Genomic DNA, 25,867 nt, shown 5'->3' with positions numbered 1-25,867 from the left:
TCTCTCATGACAATACTAATTATCACAGTGGTATAAATAGCAGAAGAGAATGAATCACTCTCAGATATGTGCAGGAAGGCACACCAGCAGAAGTCTTGGTGGCTGATCACAGGCTGCTGCCCATGATTGTTGCTGCCATCTCTTTGTTTTCAGGTAAGTAAACCACTAAAAATAAAAGCTACAAACATGGGCGTGTTTCACACCAATGTACTTTCCAACTTACTAAAACTTGCTGCAGAATCTGAAGCTGTCATTTGGAAAGGAACTGGTCTAAGTGGAAGAAGCAGGAAATTTGGTCTTTGAGACAATACAACTGTCTACTGCATTAAGGTGTCAGCCTGTATTAAGACCATTTGAAAGCATCTGCAAGGTTTCAATTAGATATTACTGTCTAACTGAATGCCAGTTTTTCCTGCCTCTCCGAATAGCTGATTACCAAGAATTCTCTATGTAGCATACACTCCTTTTCCAAGGTAAGGACAAGTAAGCATCAGGACCATCCAAATCACTGTCATTAACATTTAAATAAAAAAAATTTAAAAAAAAAAAAAATCTGTATAGCGCAGTCAAAATACAGCAGAATAGAAACAGTACTTACTACTGTGCACAATCAATCAGTTGATATTCATTAGATCTCTCATAGCAAGCTTTCACACCTTCATCTTGCCAAAGTGTTTTTGTATGTTCATAAAACTCCTGAAAGAGTAAAAATAGTATTAGCAAAATGGATTATATATGAAGAGAATCGGCAAATGGAAACATATCGTTACCACTGTAATGAACGGTAAATGGTAGCATATTTAACAAAAAACTATAAACATTTTTTAGAACCTGACTACAAGTTGAGTTGGTTTTCTTGGTTGTTTTGACTTTAATGTTTTGTAACACTTAAAGAACTGCTTCTCAATCCTTTTGGTGGAGTCCAACTATATATTGAAAGGGTTAACTTTTCATTAATGACAATTCTGTTGGCCTTTTTAATAATCAATACTATTTGGTAACATTTGTTCTTTAACTCATGATTCCATTGCATGTTATATTTATTTGTCTGTCAAGATTTTTTTTTTCTTCAATGAAACACTACTTCTCAGTAATTCTTAGATACAGGTAGCAAATGATGATTAGGTTTTACTGGACTTTCCAAGTTAGTGAGGATCTCTGGGGACTATATAGGCATCTGTATCTTACTTAACTCTCTATCACTTAACTCCAAGTATCTGCAGAATTTAGTCTTTTACAGTGTAAAAGCATATCAAACTACAGAAGAAATACAGTGATACAAAGCTAGATCGTGTTTTGATTGTGTCAACCTTAAAAATTATAAGCCAAGATAAGAAAGCAGACAGCCAAAAATGCAATGCTTCAGCTTTGTTGAACCTGTACCACCAGTATAAAACACAACCAGAAGCTCATTCTTTTTTGCATATAAAAGATGCACTTTGGCTCCAACAGGGGCGCATGCAATATGTAATTGTATTTCTGGCTGTCAGTCTAAGAACTTTGGATAGACTTAGAAAGAACAGCAGCAGCCTAGTGACTTAAATACACACACCACTGTGGGCATTACTTCTATCAACAACCATGGACTTTCCTTGGCTATCTCTCAGAGCTTTTGAAGCGGTTTGGACTAAATACTTTTATTCTGATTTTAAGTGGCTCAGGTAACTTATTCCAAATCAGCTTTTTTGCATCCAGGACAGCAGATGACCTTTAAAATAGTTGCTCTATATATTCTACTTCTCCCCCCATCCCTTTTCTTTACAGTAGAAATATTTTAAAGAAAAAGAATATATTATTTTAAATAGTCATTTTACTGCTTCAAGGTTCCTCCATTAACTTAGCTTTGGAATCACTCCCTCTCTTGGGGTATCAGTCTCTTGCATTCTTTTACTATCAGTATAGTACCAAGAAAGGGGTCACATCCAAATGTGACTTCCAAGGTTTCACTTGAAAATATCTTTTTAAAAAATTCACCTTCCTACCAGAATGTTAACTAACACCTGAACTGCACCAGAACAGTAGATGTTTTAAATGGCATCTTGAAGATGCATAATGGCATCTTAAAGTAAATTTAGTGATGCAGATCTTCAAACCATCCTCTTTTTGGCAGGTATAAGATGCATATGTGATTCTGTGATTATACAATTGTGAATACCAATGATGGAAACAGCCTATAAAATGTAAATTTGATCTTGCTTTCATTGCTATTGAATATTCACTAGCTGCACATACACAAAAATGATAGTAAATGCACACTACACATCTAAAAAACTCTCTATGGTAAAATTTTGTTCTAATTTCCTTTAAAGAGATTATAAAATTTATATATAGTATTAAATGTATCTTTTCAGTTTGTTCCCTGCTTTTATGAACTGTTCATGAACAAAAAGACCAGTTAAATTTCTTTCATAAGTAAATAAGATATTACTTAATTTTTAGTATTTGTAGCTTGTACAAGCATTTGCTGTTAAAGGACATAAAAGATGAATCAAAGTCTTAATTCCAGTCCTCAGTTTTCTTTCTCCCACTGCTGGAATTATGTTCATTGGATGCTTTCATTTTGAAGGTTTCCAATTTTCTGGCAGTTGGGGGACTGTCAATTACCTTCAATCTTCAATCGTATCACAGTATAGCGAGGAAAATGTCTTTTCAAAGCAAAAAGGAGTAGAAAGAGAAAGTAAAGGAGAGGGGGGGAATTATCTGGAATCTCACTGTATTTCAACCAAACCCGTTTAGGGGTGGCTTTATATATTTAGTTTTAAAAGTAACAGTAGTCTAATAAAGAACATCTTATGACTCACTCATTACTACAAAGCTGGGAAATTGAAAAATTGAATCGTCAATTGTACAAGGTTTTTTTGCTGAAACAGCAGCTGATTCAAATGGACACACACCATTTAAATTTCCCATCTAATCAAGATTACTTACACCAGACTTCAGATAGTTAATTGAACTATTTGGCAGAGATATGGTTCTAAAATAGACATCTACTTCAAACTGGGGTCAGCATCTGCCAAGCCAATTATGTCTAAATATACCCCGAAATACTCGCTTCATCCTGCTTTACATTAAGTAAACAAGTAACTAGTCAAAGATAAGTTTACAGAAAATGCAGTAAAACAGAAAGATTCTTCATAATCTACAAATGTACATTTAAAGTGAAAAGAGGCAGTGCCTTAATGAAAAAAGTCACAGCATAGTAAAACTCTGCCACAAAAATGAGCCACAGAAGTCCTTCCTCACTACTGTTTCTTACTACAACTATGACATTCTGGTAGAGAACTGATATAAAGCAATTATTTCAAACAACTTATTAACTCCATCGTACCTTGTGGAGAAACATTTGGAGTAGTTTCTGCAATCAGACTCTTAAAATGGGATGAAAAGTAAATCCAGTTCCTGGCCCTAGCATAAACACATTGATAATAAAAAGCCTAGGATTTAGTTTAACAGAACAGTTACATATTGTTCAGAAGAGTCCTCCCTGTGTTTTAAGGGCAGTTCTTAACTTCTAAGAAAATATGGGGATTACAATACTGGGATAATGATCAATATTTGTACCTTGTTAGGCCAAATTAGCAATAAAATACATAATACTGCCTTTCTGTCTGTCCTGCTAATCTGCATTATAACCAGCAATACTTATGCAATCTTTTCAATATGGTTATTAACTGTCCATGTGGGATGGAAAAGAATTTAAGTCCACATTCTTTGAACTTTTTATTGGCATTTCAAAATCAGGATCTACAAGTAATGAGTAATAGATTATTACCCTAAGACACGGTGGGGTTTTTTGGGGTGGGTTTTTTGTACTTCTTTCGGTCTTTTTTTTGTTTGTTTGTTTTCATTTTGTTTTAAAAAACTGAACTACATGACTTGTGATAGCCAAATATAAAGGCCTTCTATTAATAAACAATGTTTTTGTCTTTAGGCTGCATCAAATATATCCTCACACATTTTGGGACTAATGCTGACCCAGCTTACACAACTGGAAACTAGGAAGGTGTTCGCCAAAGAAAAGTCGGAACCAGGCTTATAGAGTTCCACTCTTGCTTTATTAGAAGCCTACTTGTACTAGTGACTGATTTTGGAATTAAGACAGAGTAGTTAGTTGCAAAAAAACCCAGATTCTCCCTCCTCCCCAATACACCTACACTAACCACAATTCTGAAATAATATTTAAGAAAAAGAATAACATAAGAAATCCTCAGCATCCCATTTGAGTCATGGAATGTAGCCTGGGGCTACTCTCACGGAAGGCAAGTAAAACCACAAGATTTGTTATGTATTTAGGTAAAACAGGGGCTTCAGAAGCCACTAGGAAAATCAAGGTAGCGGGGGGGGGGGGCATAGTTTTGAGTTAAATAGGTCTAATTTGTATGAGATCTCTAAAAATAATGAGTTAGGAAACAAATTAACCAAAAGTAGCAGGCAAATTTCCTGAAAAGAAACAGTCAGAAAACTAGTCCTTACATGTCTGGTTCTTGTTTCCACAACACTGATTCATTTGCTGGCACATTCTAATATAACAGACTCTACAGCAGCATCAACACAGGTTTCTCTTGCACTATAAAATGGAACTCCTAACAGAACAGCTAAAATAAACAAATAATACTAAACAACAATTTGGTTTGAGACGACATCCCACAATAAACAGGATTTAAATGTTACGTTCCAAACGATCCATCGTATTTGCTAAGTACGGTCATATTATCCATTCTTGCCCTATGCATACTTAAAACTGAAAATATTCAAGTTATGTCATTTTTCCATTTAAAAAAAATGCTGCAGTTACACAATACACACCCAAGATCCTGTTTAAACTATAGCTGAAGCTGTGTAAAGCAACAAAAGTCAACATAAGGATGACAGCATGGCATCACCAAGGATGGTGAGAAGTGAATTATTCCTAAGAATTATGTCAAGATTGTAGCATTTATTTACTACCAGACCAGACTTCACACTTTCCAAAGTGCTAACATAACCCTAAAAAGGGAGAAATCCTCGCGTAGAACACTTAGGGAAAACGATGCCAACCTAACATAAATCTGAACAGAACAAACGGGGCTTGACTTTGAATGTGTTCAGGCTGGGCAGGCATAGTTTGAATTCCGGGCACAATCCCTAACTAACAGGCTACGTTCCTGTGAAACTATAAAAAACTCTGAGAAAATCCACTATCTGGGTAAATCTTCTCTGGTCTTACTTAGATAACTGAAGTATCAAGGACCATGACTTGCTGATGGCAAGGAAGCCTCATCTCTCATCATACCATAACACCACAATACTTAAAAAGTCATATTTATGTGAAAAGAAGTGTATTTCAGTATTAATGTTTTATTTATTAGACAACACTTTCTCCACCTGCTGAAAGTTTCCCAATACTGTGAGTCAATAGGCAACATTTGTAAATCGCTTGTATTCACTTACAGGAATCTACACGGACCTCTAGAGAAAAAACCCAGCAGCGGAAATCATCATGTAAAAGGGATGCTTGGAAAACAGTACTTTGTTCCAGAAAGATCTTACCAACACCATTTTGGATTAGAAAAGGGGCAATGCAGAGTCTAACCAAGTTAAAAACCTACTTGTATTCAAAAATTTCAGCAAATTGAATAAATGGCAGCAGGTAAACAGTGCTTTTATTAAAAGTTGAACCAGAGAAAGTGTTAAAGGACTTGGAGGTTGAGCATTTTGGTTGTTAAAAAAATAATTCTCAAGAGACAAACTCCAGGCCTGGGAAAAAATAAAGGAACCAAGATCAGCTTTTGAGAGGGATTCTAAAAGAATAAAATATTAGTAGAAAATGAAAGAGAAAAACTGGACATACTGTCTACAAGGTTCTGTTCCCTCCAGATACATAAATACTCAAGAGACTTTAAAAAAAATGTTTATGAAGCAATGTTTTATAGGCATTAGGATGTTGTCAGGGAAAAACATTGGCACAGTTCTTGCCACTATGACACCATGTTCACAGGAATCTCAGCATGGACACGCAACATTACCTTTTCTTTGTAAAATATAATATAGGGTGGATCTGTCATTAGAACAGCTTATTACCAATTCCAGCAAAAGTCAATGCCATTGAAAAAAAACCTTTACCTACTAAAAGGTGTGTACAACCATTACACAATGTTGTGGTTAAAACTGGGATTCAATTCCCGGGCAAAGTTCACTGTCCCATGGAGTTGCACGTTTCATAATAAGAGTTTTAAATAGGTCATCCACTTACAAACCTAACGATTAAAGGTCAAACCAAACCAGCTTCTAATTGTAAAACTGTATCTTGGAGGACATTTGCTTCTCGATGTGTTCAGCTTTTAAAAATAATATTGACCATTGGTTTCAAACCCCTTTACAAACCTACTGTGCAAGGTGGGGGCACGTGAACTTTACTTTCATGACGGTCAGGCAGTTCTGCTGCATTCCACTAACAAACCGCATTAGAACAAGACAAGGTCACAGGACGGCATGTGCATTCCAAGACAACTGCACAAGTTGATTTTTTCCTTCCAGGATAGGTAAATACACGACAAATGGATTCATTTTTCATTGCTCATATCTGAAATCAAGTGATTACTATTGACTGTAAGGCCACTCAGAGAAGAAAACTGATGGCATCTTGTCATTCTCCCTGTGTTTGGGCAGGGATACTAGAATGTGTTAAATTTGTCAAATCAGACAGTTTAATAAGCCACTTACTTGAACAGGGAAACATCTGCATTCCTAATGGTGTGAACTAGTGTTAATTATTGCTTGCTATTTTAGGGAAAATATGCTGATGATATCACAAAGGAAACACATACCTACAAATAGTTGAAGATATTCTCCAGTTACTGGCATGTGTCCAGAGCTGAATACAAAACTCTTTGGGAAAGGCCAGAGTACTCAGCACTTCCCATAACTAAGTCAGAAATATTTTCAGCAAGTATTCAGTCTTGTTATCAATAGTTTTTCGTGCTTAGAAAAGAAGAATGATGCTGCAATATTTTGGGTTTCTGCTTACACATTTCTAGCAGCACAGATTAAACTGGATGTGGCTGCACGGACTGGACAATGGAAAGGGAATTTTATTTAAGAAACTCCTGTGAAGTCTGAACTTTCATCTTCCCCCTTTGTTAAGAGTTTCAAAACACCACAGTATTTGAGAAATGTACCAACACACAATTCCATACACATAATCTACAAAGTGCCATTGGTTAAAAGCCTCACTAGCATAATACCACACTATTTCTCTTTTATTTCTACTTTCACAAGAAGTTTAATTGCCACAGAAGCTTAATCTGTTGATACTAGAACACTGCTCAGATTCAATCCTTTCACACAACTCCTATTTAAAGCACATCACGCTCATTAGGGAGGAAGAACTCACTTTTAGTGAGAGCACCAAGATGGAAGTTGGCAGATATGGACCCTACTCCCCACTTCATCAAGATTCCTCTGCAATTTTAAACCGAGTAATCAATGTTCCTCTGCTTCTTCAGAGTATACTCATACACGGAAAGAAGGCAATTCATTAATGGATTAAAGTTACTGATAGCATAAAAGGCTCACAAAGAAGTCTTCTATACCATTCCAGCTCTCTCTTGGGGCAACAGAGACCGGTAATAGAGGCATGTCAACCATCAGCTATTTTTTTAGATCTCTGGCTAAGAGGGAAGGTTTAATAAAACTCTGAGAAATTTCCTTTGAGCCTTAAATTAGGGTTTGGAAAATGTCTTTCATATTATGTCATTTAGTTGCTTTTTGTGTAATGAATATATAATAAACTTTAAAAAAAATAGTCAAATCAAATGCCATGATTACCTTACGCAGTGCTAAAAACAAACGCTATTTCAAATAATGGGTTGAACCCGGGACCATTCTGCAACTTTGCTGCCCCCTTTCAGGTTGGAAACAAAAAGCCTGTTTTTGCCAGAAACTTCCACCAACAGAAAAGGGTAAAAGATAAAATAGTTCCTCCTCATTCTAAATTCAGACAAATCCCAAGGACAGATCACTAATCATCTTACAATCTTTCTGAAGAAGCAGAATCTGTGTTCATAAAAGTATTCATAGACTCATAATACAGTCTACATTAAGAAATCAGGCTCACATACACTTACAATAGATTATTTAAAAGTTCTGTTTATTTGCTGGAATTTTTTTTAAGAGTAAAAAGCTACTCTGTTTCCTGGGAGCTTAAGAAATCTTAAGATTTACTGGAACACTGAAGAAATGCCATGTACTCTCCAAAGGCAAGTTGAAAACCCTGACAACATGCTGGTGCTCTGAACAGCAGGACTCTACCAGAAGAGACGCTTGCATTTAGAAAACACGATACCCTTAACAGTCCCAGTCAGCTACGGGCACAACCGGTCTGTGGCAGGATCAAAACTTGGAGTCACACACGCAGCAAATACACCAGCAAATACCTGTTCATCCACACACCTTCATTCCCACACGAGCTCTCGCCAACTTCCATTCGAGTTTGACAAGGGAAATGGCCTGTGCTTGTGGATCTCTCTCAAGATTTGGGACCTGACTTGTTTTTTAAATTCCGTCGTAACTTCATAAACTAACGGCACACTCCCTGTTGCACTGTTCCATGTAAAAGTCTCCCTGTTGGGAAGTCACAGATGAGTGCGTGTAAAAGGTAACTTTGCCGTGCTACAATATATTGTATTTGGTACTGGAATAATGAAAAACAACTTTAAATTTAGCACTGAGGGACACGTGTAAAGAGAGTATTCCACAGAATCAAAATGTAAAACAGATCACAATATTTTTCACTTTTTTCTTTTTAGCTATTTCCATGCTCATCCAAGCTCATCCTTTACTCATGTGAGATGATGTAAATTAAACTAAAATTCCAAAGTCATGATTTTTTAGAAGCATGTTTACCATCACATTTCCAAGTCTTAGTACATTACAGAGCTTTTATGGCCAAGGGCACTTTGTTGTATGCCCAAAAAGCAGGTCCACAAGGTAATCTGCACATTTACATGTTGTTTAGTCTTAATATAGACTCTCACAGAAACTCTTCTCAAGCCACTGCAATACCAGGCAGGCTCATGGGTAAAATCTTATTTCATCTATGCGTACACCATTTTGTGATAGTCTCTTACTGTGATTAAAACCAGAAAATGCTTAAGAATTTCTATATTAAATTTATGCCTATTTCCTGTTTAATTCAGCTGACAGCTCTTTTATTTCAACAGAAATTGAATTAATCTGTTATTGTTCTTTAAGACTGCTGAGGAAAACGAAGACGTATCAAGAGAAATTAAGTCACGATTTCTTCAACTGAATTTCTAATCATGAACTTATGAAGCTACAAATATGGTATGGTGGGAATTTACTGGATAAAAATACAAGTGAAGAATAAAGCATTAGCATTTACTTCAAATGCTAATCAAATAAATTAATAATAAAGCAAAATATAGGGTGGGCTTTTTGTACTATAAAAACAACTGTGTTACAGATATGCAGATAATGCCATTGTCTAAAGTCCTGGACTGCAGATTCTCCAATTTAAGGAAATACTTTACGGAGTTTCAACAGAACTATGTGAACACCTCAGTGAGAGCACTGCAGAATTAAAAGGGCACATTCCTTTAATTTTCTAGCCAAAAACGTTTTCACTTCTTGCACAGAATAGGTTTTATTTTATTGCATGTAACAAATGGAAGCGTAAGAAGTAATAGCATCCCTGTTTTCACTGCAGTTAGAAATTGCTGTTACTGGCAATAAAATCTGGATTACCAGAAGGTGGGACAAGAGTTGTTCCTGCAGATGCTGCCACATTTAAGAATTGAATCGGGTGTAGCAAGAGGCTAATCACTATCTAGAAAAGCAATGCTAATTAGTAAAGCTGCTTAGCTCTCACATTTCATCTCATTTCTGTTCACAGAAGTCAGAAGGAAGACTGGCTTTTTTTTTTTCTTTTTTAAAAATACACATGTACTCATTTAGGCTATATTTAAAGTCAAGGTACTGTAATATTACTGTTATTCTGAAAGACTGGCCTAAATATGTATGTAATTTTACTGAACACAGGCGTAACAATTTATGAAATTCCTCCTACAGAGATGCTGCTAGTTGATAGCTTTCTACTTTCTTCAGAAAAACAGATTCTCAAGCTTTTTCCTACAAATTAAAACTCAGGAAGAAAAGAAACTCTAAAACAAGGTGAAAACTAGGGGACTTAACTTATATTTGAGGAAAAAAGGGACAAATAAACAAAAATATGCAACTTTCATTACTAGACAGCAATATAAACTAAATTTTATATATGAATTGCTGACTTAAATTATCAAAATCAAACCTGCTATGCATAATATTTAAATTGGTATTTCTCAAAGCTTCATGCTCGTTAGTTGCCATCCATTAAATATGCTGATTTCCTGATACATACAGTCTGTGTGTGTTACTTTTGGTAAACAGACCAATATGGTATAAATGGATGTAAGCAATTTTATAACTTAATATGTTTTAAAATTATTTTTATTTTCTTTATTTCACCACCAGCCAGGCAGTGCCACTTTCTTATTTGCTACGTTTTCTTTTTGTCCATGAGCTTTGTTTTAGATGGACACCAAAGTTCCATGTAAATGAAGAAAAACAGAATACTAACTTTGTTTAGTAAGTAATTCTAGCTGGATGCATGAAGTATAGAAAAATTAAAGGCTTACCAAAATACATTTTTTAAAAAGAAGCTTTTTAAATGCAGCTGGTGAATTAAGTAATTGTTTCCAGTCACCACAGCATTCTGCTTTATGGAAGCAATGAGTTTGTACTTTTCAAGGATATTTTTTCTTTTTTCCAGTTTTAATATGAAACTAACCTATTTTTAATGTCTAATGTCAAATTGCTGCATGGTATAGCAAACTAAATGGACTAGAGTGGTTAATTTTTCTACAGGATGCGACAAATGGTTTCTTCACTTCAAAAAAGCCCAGGTTCCTACCTAGTCAGTGCTTTGATTTCGGGAAAGCTTTAGCAGTGAAAACATATACAGCACAAGTATTTTTTTTGCTTAATTTAAATAGCTTTACACTTAGATGTAAAAAGAAAGAACTTCGCATATTAAAGTTTATTTACTACATATGCATGCACATAATTATACATTTCACTAAAGAATCACTTAAAAAAAAATCAAGTTCTCCTCTGCAAATAACAAAAATCTTTGCATAAATTATGCATGCTCCTACAGAAATCCCAAAGACTTTATTGTTTCGTGGACCAAAAGAAACAGGACCAGTAAAACGCATGGTTTTGAAAGCGGTTTGCACTGAATTCACCTACCAGCTGCTAATGGACACAGACACCCCTGAGTGAGAGCGCACACATCCCAGAGTGCGAGAGCCTCTCCACCACGTGCCGTAGGCAGCTGCTCCCAGCACAGCTACAGCGGCCACGTGAGACCAGTGGGAAATTCCTGCAGACCCGAAAGCTTGCCATTCCAGGTGACAGCTACTATGACAACTACTGTCAAAAAAGATGGCCACCAGGAATTTGCCTGGGAACCCAAAAACTAAGTTTTGTAACAGTACTTGCTTTTACTTATTAAAATAATGTCTAGTTACCAAGTCAGTCAGATACTACTTCATGCTTATACTCAATATATTTTCATTTCAATTATTCATTAAAAAAGCTTTGTGTCAACATAACATTTCTTAGTATGATGCAATGGGCTAGTTCACAGCCTAACTAAAACTTAGGGTACTGCAGACTGAAGCTGAAATTAAAAAACAAAAACAAAAAAACCCACAAAACTTCCAATAAATAGGTTAGCAATATCAGAATTTGCTAGATATCGCTATTCATTCATAAGAATAAAACGTTCATATCGGGCATCTACCCATGTGGACAAAAATCAGAGATTTCAGGAGATTCATCTGCAAATAATTACTGTTTATACATGTTTTAATTATGAGAAGCAGAAATGAAGTCAAGTGGCTGTCTACCTCAGAGTCCCTATACTAAAAGGTGGCTTCAAAAGAACTCTTTAATGAATCTGTATTCAAGAATTTATTTCTGCTATTAAAGGATAGGAAAAACAGCTTTATTTAAGTCCTGTTAAACTCTGATCAGGTAAACTCAATTGGATTATCTAGAAGTCCATTTAGAAGGAGCTGCTCTGTGTAGATAAGATAATGGAGATTTTAAAAAGAGTAAGTAAAGATTATTTCAGAGGATCTAGTATTACACCACTCTGCTGATACTGTCTGTAATACTCCCCATTCCTTTTTGTTAACAACATTAACATTGTTGAGTTAGAAATACTTCACATATCCACATTTTCTACCACTTCTGCACCTCAAAATGCTTAAATTCATCTCCAAGATACATATGTTATCACTATTTTAGAGATTACAAGATATATAGAGCATTAAAAAAAAAGAAAGTGACAGTGAGGACAGTGAGGTGACTTGCTCAAAATATTAAAGCAAGTCTGGACAAGGAAGAGGAGGAGCCCCGAATTTTCTTGCTGTGATAGCTGCCCAACTTCCATACAGTATTATCCAGACACCCAAGAAACCAGGCTCTGTCTCCCAGCTTTCCATAGCTATACCCACCAGAGAAAATGTTTTGCCTACTTCCCCACTCTCAAATCTGTGACATTTAAGACAGCCTCATGGGAAATGTCCCCCATTAGAGTGAATATGTTTGTCTTTCCACTATAAAGCTAGCGATGCTGTCAAACCAGAACAGCCCTCTACCTCCACGATGTATTTAGACAGGAATAATAATATATCTATCATTATACACACATCAGGGTGATAAACAGGGACAGAAAATTTTGTTCTGTTGCCTACAAAATTAAGGAACACTTTTGGCAGCAAAGAGATCCCAGTTCACATCTTTTCTTACTGAGACTATATTCTTGTTGTTTTCTTGAAAATTCTGGTGTCAAAATCATTTTAAGGACTCCTACCCCCACCTCTGACCCTGCTGCACATTAACATATTACACAGTTTGTACCACCTCCTTTGTACCACACTGCTTACAGGCCATGTCATAAACCAGCCCTCAAAACTGATCCCTGTTAAAAATAACCTCCCCAAAATAGAAGAGAGAAGGAGTAAGGGTTGCCGGCGTTATTTTTAACCTGGATCAGTTCAATGGTCTGATTTACGCTGGGGACCCAATGGAGGTTTTTCTGGTGCAAGTGAGGGTGGCACATCATGGTGTGGAGGAGAGGGAAGGTATGGCTGTGGGCAGAGGGGATGCTAAGCTGGCTTTGAGGCTGAAGCCAGCATGTGGTAAAGCTCGGCCTCAAAGACACCACTCAGAAACCATAATAAAACTATTCAGCAGCACTGGTAGAGGGAGATTCAAAATAACTACAATGGAGCAGTGTAATAAAAAATAAACCAGGACCAAAAAACCTGCAGACAATTTCACCAACACCCCAAAAACGATCCCATCTCTTCTAAGCGTGTATTTTCCTAGATCTAGAGAGCCATAGGCTGGAGTGATTCCCCAGTTATTTTGCATTTCAGTAGCTAATATTCTGATTCCACTACTTTTTGAATACAATCTTTCTGAAGTCATTATGGTATTTTCAAGAGACATCTTCCTCAGCTGAGTCCAACTCAATTAAAAATAGGCAGTTGTAAATACTGTTCCACTATTTTGAATATTTCATTAAAACCAGAGAATTATAAAGGGACTGTGACCCAAAATAAATAGGTTTTATTTGGCAGCTTGGTTCAAATTGGTTGATCATGGAAAGAGAAATGTTCATAGAACGAGAGCATTTCCTTTCCTCTTCTAAAAGTAAGAGCAAAAGGAAAGGGATGAGAAAAAGGCCACTATTCTAGTTGGTACTAGGGATGGAGAAAATATCCAAACCACTGTCTGGTATGCAGAACAGGAATAAAAATATCACCTCTATAACCGAGCTAGCCCAACCTCACCCTATATTTGAAACAGATATACAGCTAGTCAGAATTATTGAAAATACTTATGAGGATGATTTTTGATACTGAAAACATATACATACAATTGCGTTGAGCTAAATGCATCAAAGGACAATAGTGACAGAAATGCCATTTGGAAGCCTCAACTATGAGCATCATTTGTTTTTGTTTTCCATTTTAACTGATGGAATAGTTGTAAAAACAGCCTGAAATTTTGATTTGTGAGGTCTTTGTTCTTACACGCCACATTGTCCCTGTAAAGCATGTATTAATCTGGTTACACGTAAAATTAAAGAGTAAAATTTACTCCTACAAAGTTTAGCTAGTGTGAGATAACTAAAAAAAGCAGTTCTTGCACAAACTTGGGCAAGCTCTCAAATTTACTGCTCAAGCAAACCAACTTTTCTACTTGTGTCATTAGAAAGCCCCAATGATGAGCATAGTTAATTTTATAATTTCTAAATAACTTAATATTTTTTTAAAAAAATGTATTTATCATGATATAATCTTAAAACACAAGCCCAGCAGCAGTAATTACGTGTGTACCTTCAGATCTGTACCAATACATCGACACAGAAAGATTATTACCTCATTTCTAGGGCTTTAACTAATGCGCTTTTCACAATCAGCTCGATTATTAAAATTAAATGCTTCAGCTATCTCAACTGAGTTCAGTTTGATTAACTTGGAGGTTTTCTTACTTCAACTTCCTTTTCCTTTGCTTAAAGTCATCATGCTGGCCAGTGACAATTTAATCGCATGATAAAAACCCAGCTTGAATAAAAGGGAATGATAATGGTCCTCCTTAAATGATAATCTTTCATAAAAAATTGGTACTGTACTGTCTTAGAAAAAATACAGTACTTCTCTATGTAAAGCATGATCTCTCTGTTATTCTCAGTGTTCATTCCAACTAGCAGGGCTAGACTTTTTTTGCAAGACTTAGTCATTTAATGTCCTGTCATTTTAGCAAGAATATGGTTCCCAGTGATGCAAACAGAATACTACACACAACATTTATCAGTGGTATTCATATTAACAATAGATTACATGGACCTGATTAGACTTCTATTATTTCCATTCTGCTCTGCTCTAAGAAAAGGCTGTGCAACAAGCCTAATAATAATAAGGATAGATTTGACCCCCACCAAAAGCAAAGTATTTTGCAAAACTAAATCAAAACGGCACTCCATCACCCATGGAGATATTATGTCCTCAAGCTATTTTAGAAGTCCACAATGAGCTAAGGCAGAAAATAATTCACATAAAAACATGAACTTTGTACTCAGTTGTTTTGCCTAGAATATTACTAATTAGCATTCTCCACAGCTTTTCAATGGGGTTATGTTCGTAGCCTTTATCAATTCACTTCAGTCACATAATTTTGGATTTCTTTTTGTAATTTGCATTTTAGAAACTGTCTGTTGAAAACATACCGAAGACAAGACAAATTGGACTATCAGCTGTAAGAGTGAAACTCTTCTAGATTCTTGCCAATGGTATATACAGTACGGTGAAATGGAAGGACTACAAAACGAACTACAGATTTGGTCTACTAAATATTGCAACTTTAAATCATCAGCATGGTTATGTGGACAGAATTCCATTCAGTAAGTACCACCCTCTTCCTTTCCCCATACGCTACTATTTGTATTCAAGAAATGTAATTGCTTAAATGCCAAGTGTGCTGAATTAATAAATCTCCAACATACTGATTTTTCAGTTTTAAAGGGAACGTTTAACCTAACATTGCACTGTACCAACATTATTTTTAACTTGAGTTGTTTTTTTCTTCTTTTTTTTAATTCAATACAATGCACTCTACATAAATGACAGACATTAAGTCAAAAACTGCAAAGCAAACACATGGAGACACACACTAAGAAAAGAACTAGAATATCAGAATACAGAAAGTTGCTCTTCGAATCCTAGATACGTAGAGACAGGCCCCTATACTATCAACACACTGTAAAGCTCCTACATCCTTCCTTTACTTTCTTCTGCCTTTCATGTTACACTGAACCTTGCTGTTCAGAAACTTGAATTCTAGCTCCATCTGTACAACAAGTAATTATAAACACAGATTTTGGTGTGTACTTTAAACTTCATTTAAAATACTCCTTCATGTACAGAAGAAGGATGAGGCCTCTTATGTTCTAAAGAAGATCTCCTGTAGTTGGAAAAGAAATTACACAATCCTAGTGCTAAACTCTTGTATGTCTGCGCATTGCCTTCTGGAGAGCTTGCTAAATTAATGTTTACAAAAAGATGAATGGGCATTTAAAAGAAAGCAGAACGGCCTTGTATTTTAAAAGAGTACGGTGCTAAGTACTCACAGCCCTCAAATAATGTCTCCTTGGTACATGAGTGTTCTTTCTCCCTACCTTCATGTTCTTCCTATGGCAGAGAAGAGCAGCATACTGAGGAAAGTATGTCTTCATAACAGCTGAAATATGATTCCCCATGAAGAAAATGGAAGAGACAGAAAGCAAGTTCTACGACTCAAAATAGACAGCATTACATACTGCTAACGTTGCTAAAAATTCCCCTCCCTTCTTCTGCATTAATACGCGATATAGGAAAAGGTTTAGCTGCCGGTTTATGAAATTCTCCCACCAGAGTACTGGAGGAGAAAGTAGATAATCAAGATTTTCTTAGATATAAAGCATGACTAGCATAAAGCTATCCTTTCCACTTACATAAAATTATTTTTTCTTCAAAGTACTTTTAATTAATCTATAACAAAGTCTTTTTTTTTTTTAATAGAAGTAGTATATATAGTATTTTTGATACTATGCACTGAGAGCTAGCATCTAGGGACAGTCTAGATCTTAATTTGATTTAAAATACACAATTAAAATGCAGGTTCAGTTTTTCAGGTACCAAAGGACTATAACCTACATTCAGACAAACTCAGAAATCAGGTACATACTAGCTTATATAATTACCGAGGGCCAACAATACTCCTTCAAAATTAGTGGCTAATGCATATCCAGTTTAAAACCTCAACCCTACAAACATTTACATATGAAATAGTTAACCATGCCAATGAAGCTAGCCACTAGTCAGTTATGCACACGCCTAAACCTCTGTAGGCTCAGGGCTTAAAAACTTAACACAATAGCTTTGCTCAGAGAAGAAAAACTAGTTTTATTGAAGCACTGTTATTTCTGAAGCTGTGTGTCATTCAACACATCAAACACTCTTCACTGAACTTGAAATTATTTATGGACCTGGTAAGTATATTTCTATTACTTTAGACATCAAGGGCTTGCTACCATGTATCCTACCAGAGATAATACATACTGAATATTAACTGTTTTTTTGTATAAAAATTAGTGTAACACAAACACACCTGGCTTATTCACTTACCACTACACAATTACTCCTTGCTTTCAGGTGAAAGAAAAAAAAAAAAATCACTGCATTCTAATTGAATGGAAGGGAAAAAAAAATCCACCTCTGAGATAGAAGAGACAAGGAAAATCAAGTATTTCAGTACGAGGTAGGTCACAGGAACTTGTTACAGCATTGTTACAGATCACAACCTGAACTATCCCAAAACAATGGGCAGTAGGAGAGCTGTGGGCATGCAGCCAGTTCAAGAGCACACAGCATGGAGTAAGGAGCCGCTGTCTTTTCTCTTGAATATTCTCCTAAAACTATCTTCAAAGCACAATTTTTTTGTTGCCCTAGCAGGAGAGATCATCCATGAAGGGACCAAATATTCCTATGAATAACACTGACAAGTGTCAAAATTAAAGAGGTGTCAAGTTAAAAATCTCAAAATCTCTAATTTAAAGATTCTTTAAGCTAAAATGACTAATATTACGTTTTATGTGCTACAGAAGAATCATACATCCCCCTCTTCATCAATCTGTCTGTGCCTGTTGAACTTTGAGAATTACTGGATTTGAAGATTACAATGTCAATATTTCCAATTAATTGCTAATAGCACATGACTTCTGCCTTGTACACAAAGTATGTGGTTTTGGTTGTTTGGTTTTTTCTTTAATAAAGGCTGACTGAAGCAGAGAAATACCCAGAAGCGGCAACAGTTGCAAAAGGTAGCTGTCATCGGTTTCACAGACTAGCTTGTTCAACAAGGTTTATAAATCAGAGTTACAAAAACCTTGCTGTGGTACAAACTATCCCACATCTTACTATCATTTGCACTTGTATTTTCCTTTTGAGCACCTGGGACTGACTACTGCTGGAAACAAAATTCTGATGTAAATGGATCATAATATTGATACATCATCATAATCCCTACCCTCAGCCCTCTGGAACAGAGCACAGAGAGAGAACACAAGCTTTGAAATACTCCTGTATTACTGCAAGTATAAGGTAAACACATGGCAATTAATATCTTCTCAGTGTTTAAGAGTTCAGTGTTTGCAAACTGTATTTTCATGGGCTTCTGCTACTAGCCTGGTTGAGATACAGTAGAAATTAATCACAGTGAGTGGGCAGAAAAGTTATACCATCAAACAAATAATCATACTTTCTGCATTTACTCTAGGGCTGCTGGCATTTTGAATGATTAACTAGGACTGGGAAGGTTGGGGCAAGGACATAGTATGTGGAGCCTTTGCAGAAAGTCTGGCTGACACAGCTGTCAGAGGACATGTCTGAATCAGCAAGAAAACTCCACTATTCTTCCAAAAGAGAAAAATACAATATCGCTAAATGCCCGCTAATTATCAACAGACTGCTGTGCATATCTTCACTCCTTTTGGGCAGGGCAACTCCCATCAATATCCAAACATGACTGCCAGCACTGCCCATCTTAACTGTAGCTGATGATTTTGGTTCTCTGTGTTCATAAAGGATCAGCCTGAATATTCTAGCTGTGTTGCTATATACTTTATTTGATTAGCACTGACCAAAGACACCTACTGTAGTCATTCCCAAAAGAACAGCTCGCTGGTTTTTGTAAATATTTACTACAGTGCAGTGAAATATAATCATTTGCAAAAAAGCGTGACTGCAGCCAACTTGAATTATTTACTTACCGGTGGGAAATCAAAGTCTATCTGGTTGGCTAAATTTAAGATGTAGTCGATTCGAAACTGGTTCTCTGGATTGGCTAGTTCAACTGGAGGTGCCAAATTGCCCATTGCTGTCACTATTGTCTACAAATGAAAAGAAGAAAAAAAAAAAAAAAAAAAAAAAAGATTGCAGAGATTGTCTAAATAGCTAGAGCTTTGAATAGTTAAAAACAATAGCTCGTAAGTTTACCTCTATAGCTTCTTTAATATTGTTTTTAATATCCTGAATTTTCATTTTCTTCTCCCTGTAATAAAAAAATACATTATTAAATTTATAAGCCATAAAAGCACATCTTTTTGAAACAGAACATGAACTTGAAAAGTATTCTGTCAAAACTGTATTGTCACTATTGACTAAAGTGCTCTCAGTCACTGAATACTTTTGTAGATAGACTTGATTAACTATCTCATAACTTTTCAACTTAAACAGTAAACATCTATTTGTATCCAAAAGTCAGTATCTAATTATGCTTAAATAAAAACTTACTGCAGTATTAGACTGGGACTAAGACATTCTGCAAAATCAAACAGATCTTGATTCATTTGAATGCAAGATACTAGACATATGTGGAAGTTATTTAGAAAAGCATAAACTGGAAACAAATGGGGGGGGGGGTAAGTTATTAAAAGTAGAAACAAATGAAAGGAGACCAAAGAACCTGAAAGTACAAAAAAAATTACAGCACAAAAATGATGTCATAGCAGAAAAAGCTAGAGCAGAGAACTCAATCTGACAGAGACATTCAAACTAACAGTTCGGACATAAAATCTAAAACAAATAATAAAGGGCTAATGCAATATGTAAAATTACCTTTTAACTACAAGCAGAAAAGTAGGCTAAAAAACCCACTTGGAATGCTTTATATGAGCGCTATCATTTGGGATTAACTGCAGCCAAATTAAAAAGCATCAGGTTCAAGCAAGCTAGAGCGTAAACCATTGCCTCTACTATATTTGTATTGCATTTTATGTCAAATCTGACAACAGTTATTTTCAATGCTAAATAGTGCAATCAAATGAGATGCACGATCAAACATTTGGTATAACCAGGAATTAGCATCCTAAAGGTATTACTAGTATTGAGTCTGTAAACTGTAACTTAATTGTAATACACTATGACAAAATTTTTACGTTATTAATTTCTGCTATACACAGCATAGAATTACTACTTTGAGGTAAACCAAGTTAGCCATGTAATTACTAAAAAAACGCACCTAAATTGTCTAAGTGACCTTTTAATCTTCATTAAACTGTTTTTACAGAATGCTTTCATTATCTGAATATTTATACCAGCTATTTTTAATTTTTTTCATTTTGAAAATGAACATTTTCCAGCACTGTATCCCAGAGACTGGAAACTACCAACGGTATGTTTTATGTTCTTTTTTTACCCTTTAAAAGGTAGTGCTCACACTTTCAGTTTACAGACCACAGCCTGAAAACCTCATTTTACTGAGTTAAGTACTGGTACTGCAAATGCTTTTTATCACTTTTTCCTTTCTATAATCATTCACGACCAACAACCAAAACGAAACTGAAAGCATATTCACCAATCAAGAATGCAGAAGAACAGCAGAAAAAAAAAGAAAGTACTGCTTAAATAACAAGGCAGACGCAGACGTTCAGGAGTGGTGGGAATTCTGGTTATCAAATGAAAGATTAATGCAACTTTTGTAAAAGATAGGGTCAAGGAAAACACCACCGTGCCAGCCACACATTACGCTGCCTCTTAGATATAGATGTGGAGGATCTTACTATACATTGTACAGTTGTGAAAGCATGATTGCAATGCAAGTGCTGCTCTTACAGATGGAAAGCAAACCACAACATCAAATCATCTCGCTTGGGATGACTTAGCTGTGCAGAGAACATGTCTGAATCAGCAGCAGAACTCTACCAAACAGAAACATGATTATCCCTAAACATCAGTTCCTCATCACTGACCACTGTGTATCTTCTCAAATCTATGGGGCAGGGAGAAAGAAAATGAAATTATCAATAATCAGATGTAAATTCTTGGTTTCCCTAGATGTCTTGATCTACCTACAGACCACTTCATTCCTGAAGACTACCAGTTTTTTGCTTTAGGGATTTGGCACCGCTGATGGGAACAAGGCAGTGAGCCAGGAAAGGCCAAAAGCACTGAACTGAGGAAAATAAATAAGACAGGAAAAGAGAGGAAAAAGTGAGGCCTTTTCACCCTCTTCTTTCCCATCTTCAATGCCTTCTATTGCCCCACAGCTTAAGAAACTCCCCATTCCACAAACCAAGACTTACGGCAGGTGTACAAATACTGTATTTTTCAGTTAGTGCACATATGGTTGCAAAAACATCAGCCACTTTTTAAAAAATGATGTTCCTTTATTAAAAAAATGTAAATAATGGTATGAAAGCAGGAAATGTTTATCAATGACAGTGTAAGCAATTTGTCTGGCTTGATTGTGCCTCCAATTTTCAGCCGGATCTTGAACTTAATGAACATGTATCCAGATTCCGCCCCGTTGCGATCAAAAGGGCAACTGATATGCTGAAAGTTAAGCAAGATACCAGTATTTTTAAAGGATTAAGAAATAATATTCAGTCATTTTGCTTTGTTTTGGGACATCATTAGAAAGACAGAAGTTTAGAAAGTCTTCCGATCCCCCCCCCCCCCCCCCCCCCAAGCAAACTGTAGTTATATTCTCTCCCCGAAACACTTGTGGATAACTGTCTCAAAGCATCAGCTAAGTGCACGTTTACGTGACTCTTCCATACCATACAATAAAACATGTTATTTTTATTGTAGGTTTCGGTCAAACTTTCACATTTACACCTCTTCACTGATCCTCATGCTACTAGCAGCAGTGCAAAGTGATAATGGAGTGATGTAAAACTCCAGCAATTAACAAACTGCTTGATAACCATCATCATCTTTACAACAAGAATACTCATAGTTCCTATTTCTGGTTTTGTTGCCATGGCCCTATAGCATGCCTGGTAAACAAGGAATCTTGTTACACAGCAATGAATGTATCATGTCATTTTGTGTTTTGTAATGTTTACTAAGCATAAATTTTCCATGACAATGAGATACTTTATTCTTCTGGAACTAAACATGGTCATCAATCACCCATCCCACAGCTTACATATGACTGTAACTTCTCTTCAAAAAAAGAAAGGTGAAACTCATTTTATTCAGGGACTAATGAAGTGCAGTAAACAAAAGCTAAGCCCCACCTCTGCTGTCCCTTTGCTCTGCCAGAATTGTTTCTGAGAAATCCCAGCCAGGTTGCACCTCAAATTTCCAAAAGTAATTGAACTTTATTTTCCCCAACCACAAAGACTGAATACTCAACTTAGAAACAGCTTCTTGCTGTTTTCTTTCCTCTTCCCAGGTGCTGGCATGATGGCTAAAAAACTACAGAAGAAAAAAGCTGGGCTCCCAAAATGTTTTCCTCTGGAACAGACCGAGTGGATTGGGAATGGCACCATGCTATCCTGGCTAATGAACGACTGATGTCTCTGCAGGCCTGTTCTGTATCTTTAGATGCCATGGGTTAATAAGGTCATATTTTTAATCTTGTTTAAAACTTTTGCTTAGGCTGTGTAGGGTAGGCCAAACAAAGCATTAAACTCTATTAGTTGAGGATTATAAGAAAAATCTCAAATCCTGCTGTTTTCAATATTTAAATGGGCCAAAGCAAAGCTGCACATAGCTTTCAGGAAAACTAATAAAGTCTATTTTAGGTACTATAAAAAAAGATGACATTTTAATTCAAATAACATGAAATAAGAATGACATAAAAGGTCAGGAAAATCAAATATTCCTTGAAAACAAACCTAATCAGTATTTAGTAAAGAACTTCTCCACCTGTGGCTGAGCTTCACTATTAAAATGGCAACATTTTTACTCAGACTTTATCAAATCTTATGCAATGAACACATTACCAAACAGATTATCAGAAAGCCAACTAATTTAATTTTAATGTTAATTTCTGGTTTACCTTCCAGATAATATGAATAACCATTACTTGGAACTTGGAAAAAGTATTTAAAGTTTAAAAAGAACATTCCAGAGGACCAAGGGTTCAGCTTACCCAGTATAAACATCTCACAGGTAGAAAAATTTAAAAAATTTGGTGCTGAAATGAATGTTCAAAACAAAACATGTCAAAGAACTTAAAAAAAAAAAAAAAGAAAAAAAGAAAAAAAAAGAAAAAAATAATAAATCCTGTGAGCCCTTTATGCCATTAATCTAAATTCCTGAAAGCAGAGAGATTTGAATTTCTTGGTCACTACTGACAGGTTAAGAAGCTGTATGCCTTGTTGCAAAGTTCCGTCCAACAGGCAGAGTTCAGACAAGACTGAAGAGGAAAATACAAAGAACTACCTAGTTTTAAATCAGAATGTAGTATATTACTTCTTTTTTTCAGCAAAAAATAGATAGATTTTATGAACAGGAATTAAGAGGTACGTTTCTTCAAACCCTACAAACCCACAATAAGATAGCTAGAAAAAAAATCCAAAACATGCAGAGTCCAAAACAACAACAATAAATTTTTTTTTCCTTTACAAGGAAAGATAGCCATGATAATACAGCACTATCACTTTAACATATATCAATTATCTAAGTTAGTGGGGAAACCCTCCCCACATCTCCCCCAAACCCTCTGATTATACAGGAAACTCCACACTTTAAATGTAGGAATATTTTAGGAACCAAACATTAGATGTGTCATGAAGAATACTGTGAAGAGGTGAATTTAATGCTGTGGGATGCATCATTTGAGTGAAAGTAAAAAGACTCTGATCAGATAATATGCAACAGAAAAAGGCTTTTAATGAGGGTAAATTATGATTGCCAATTAATCCCACTATGAGCATGGGCTAAAAAAGGAGCATACCCTGGAACACGAATACTTACAATGTGAATACAAAATATTGGAACATTCTTTGCACATTGTGGATATAAATGCTAGCTTTCATTTTTGAAAAATGTCATTTTCTCTCTCAATTTGTCTTTTAACATGATTTCCTATGTGCAGCCTTAGCATAATAAATAATGCCACATAATGGTTTGCAATTTCATACTGTGTTTACATTATTTCACCACACGTGAGCCTGTCTACAATCCTGAAGGGTACGTAACAGCACGGGCAGAGTACACCATGCGACACAAGGATACCTACTTAAAATGACTGGCTTCATATTATATAATAATCCCCCAAACCCATGTTAAAATGTTCTTTATTAATTATGTTCCCACTTCTTTGTAGTTCTCAGGATGCTGTTGCAAATAATAAAAAAGCAGAAAGTTTCTCTTTAAACTTGTTTTGCAAAATGTACATGCCTGGAGAGTATACACAGACCGTTTTAATAGGGCATATTAAAATGTAATCACATAACGTTAGTACAGAGCATTAGCCTTTGTCTTCTTTACAAGGTTGTAAACAGCCTGGCTTCTATCTCCTTCAGTGATCGGTATAATGCATAAACTACCTTTATTTCTGAAGCACTGTCAAACTTTGCTCACCCTTGAACTTGCCGACATAACTCTATCTAGCGAAAAGCTTCCCTTGCCTGGGCAAAGCATTGCCAGTTAAGTGAATCAATTTGCAAGTATAAGAGCCAGAATAAAAATCTTATAAAACAATTAATTTGCCTCTGGCTTTTTATAGGAGAAAATGACATTGTTGTGTTTCAACACAGGTGCATCTCCGTTTGCTTTCAGGTATTACCAACAAACATGAATGCACAGGGAAGTTGCCATGGGCTGTCCCCTTCCTGCTCACCTTCAAAAGCCCCTCATAATTACACATTGAAAGCAAATGAAAAGTTAATATATGAGTTTCATTTTAAAACACAATTCAGTTCTTTGACAGGCAGTCATGCACTTCACAGGCACAAAGGCTTTAAACATAGCTATTCATCTACATATGGTGTCTTTGATGCAGTGAAAACATGCTCATGGATTTCATAAACATTCCATAAAATCTGCATTAAAATTTGTTTACTGCACCTTGTGGAAGTTAACAAAAATGCAAACAGCACTACCTGCCAATCCACCTCATAAAAACAGAGCAGTGCAGTCAAGATCTTCAGACACAAGGCCACAAGCAAGGAAATTCAATTAGGATTTTGCTACCAATCCACATTACAAAAATTCTGCAGTACTTTACAATTCAACAATAAGATAAATTTGGTTTAGCAGCCTGGGTTATTTCTAACAGAACAACATGGCAATTATCTCAAAATATAACAGCAAGAATGGCAAACAGGGCAGAGGCCAAGTTAGAGGCACTTGAAAACGGGGGAAAATAGGTGCCTAGAGTATTCAGAGTGAAGCTGAAATAATTAATCTTAGATCTATGACAAAATACCAATTTTACAGACAAAACTGCTAAAATGCAATAGCAAAAACCACTGAACATCTTTTGCAAACCGAACTCTTCATTTATATCACACCACAGAGATAATTCTGCCAACTTCAAAGAGATTTTCTATTTCGTACTGTTCAAGAACAAAAAGGACGAGCACATGCAGTACCATGGGGTAGGAGCCACCATGCATCAGCTGCACAGCAGTAACTCTGTGCAGCTTTCGACAGGAAATATGATTTAGTTGGGTCCTCACTTGCAGCAGAATTGAAAGAGATTTTCTAACCACATTAATACTTTGTTCTCAGTAACACTGTCACCTTGTAAAATGAAATAAAGTCACCCAAAGGCATAGCTAGCTGACAAAATGTAATCTAAAGCACTCCACACAATCAATGCTGTGCTGGTAATACTGACCACATATGTATCAAGCATCTCACTGAAAGCAACAGACAGACCCTTGCTGCTGCTGGATGCAGAAATGGAGTTTCCCCTCCGTAATACTATGCTCTTCCTCTTACACCACCTTTTCCTCCCAACATCTACTTCACTT

The 25,867-nt window shown here is 35.9% G+C and overlaps 1 protein-coding gene across 3 annotated transcripts in view; it reads right to left on the bottom strand.

The window, feature by feature from the left end:
- Nucleotides 1–25,867, bottom strand: part of GNAS (GNAS complex locus) — a 162,365-nt gene that overhangs the window by 41,225 nt on the left and 95,273 nt on the right. For all 3 annotated transcript variants that reach the window (XM_075516755.1, XM_075516756.1, XM_075516757.1), the window contains exons 3-5: nt 19,149–19,203; nt 18,923–19,042; nt 599–696 (exon numbers count right to left, since the gene is read on the bottom strand). In XM_075516755.1, the coding sequence (XP_075372870.1) occupies nt 599–696; nt 18,923–19,042; nt 19,149–19,203 (273 nt within the window). The remainder of the gene's footprint in view (nt 1–598; nt 697–18,922; nt 19,043–19,148; nt 19,204–25,867) is intronic.

This window comes from Mycteria americana, chromosome 14 (assembly GCF_035582795.1).
Source record: "Mycteria americana isolate JAX WOST 10 ecotype Jacksonville Zoo and Gardens chromosome 14, USCA_MyAme_1.0, whole genome shotgun sequence".
Taxonomy (NCBI): domain Eukaryota; kingdom Metazoa; phylum Chordata; class Aves; order Ciconiiformes; family Ciconiidae; genus Mycteria; species Mycteria americana.
The sequence above is the reverse complement of the archived record's forward strand: the minus strand, read 5'-3'. Positions and strand labels throughout refer to the sequence as shown.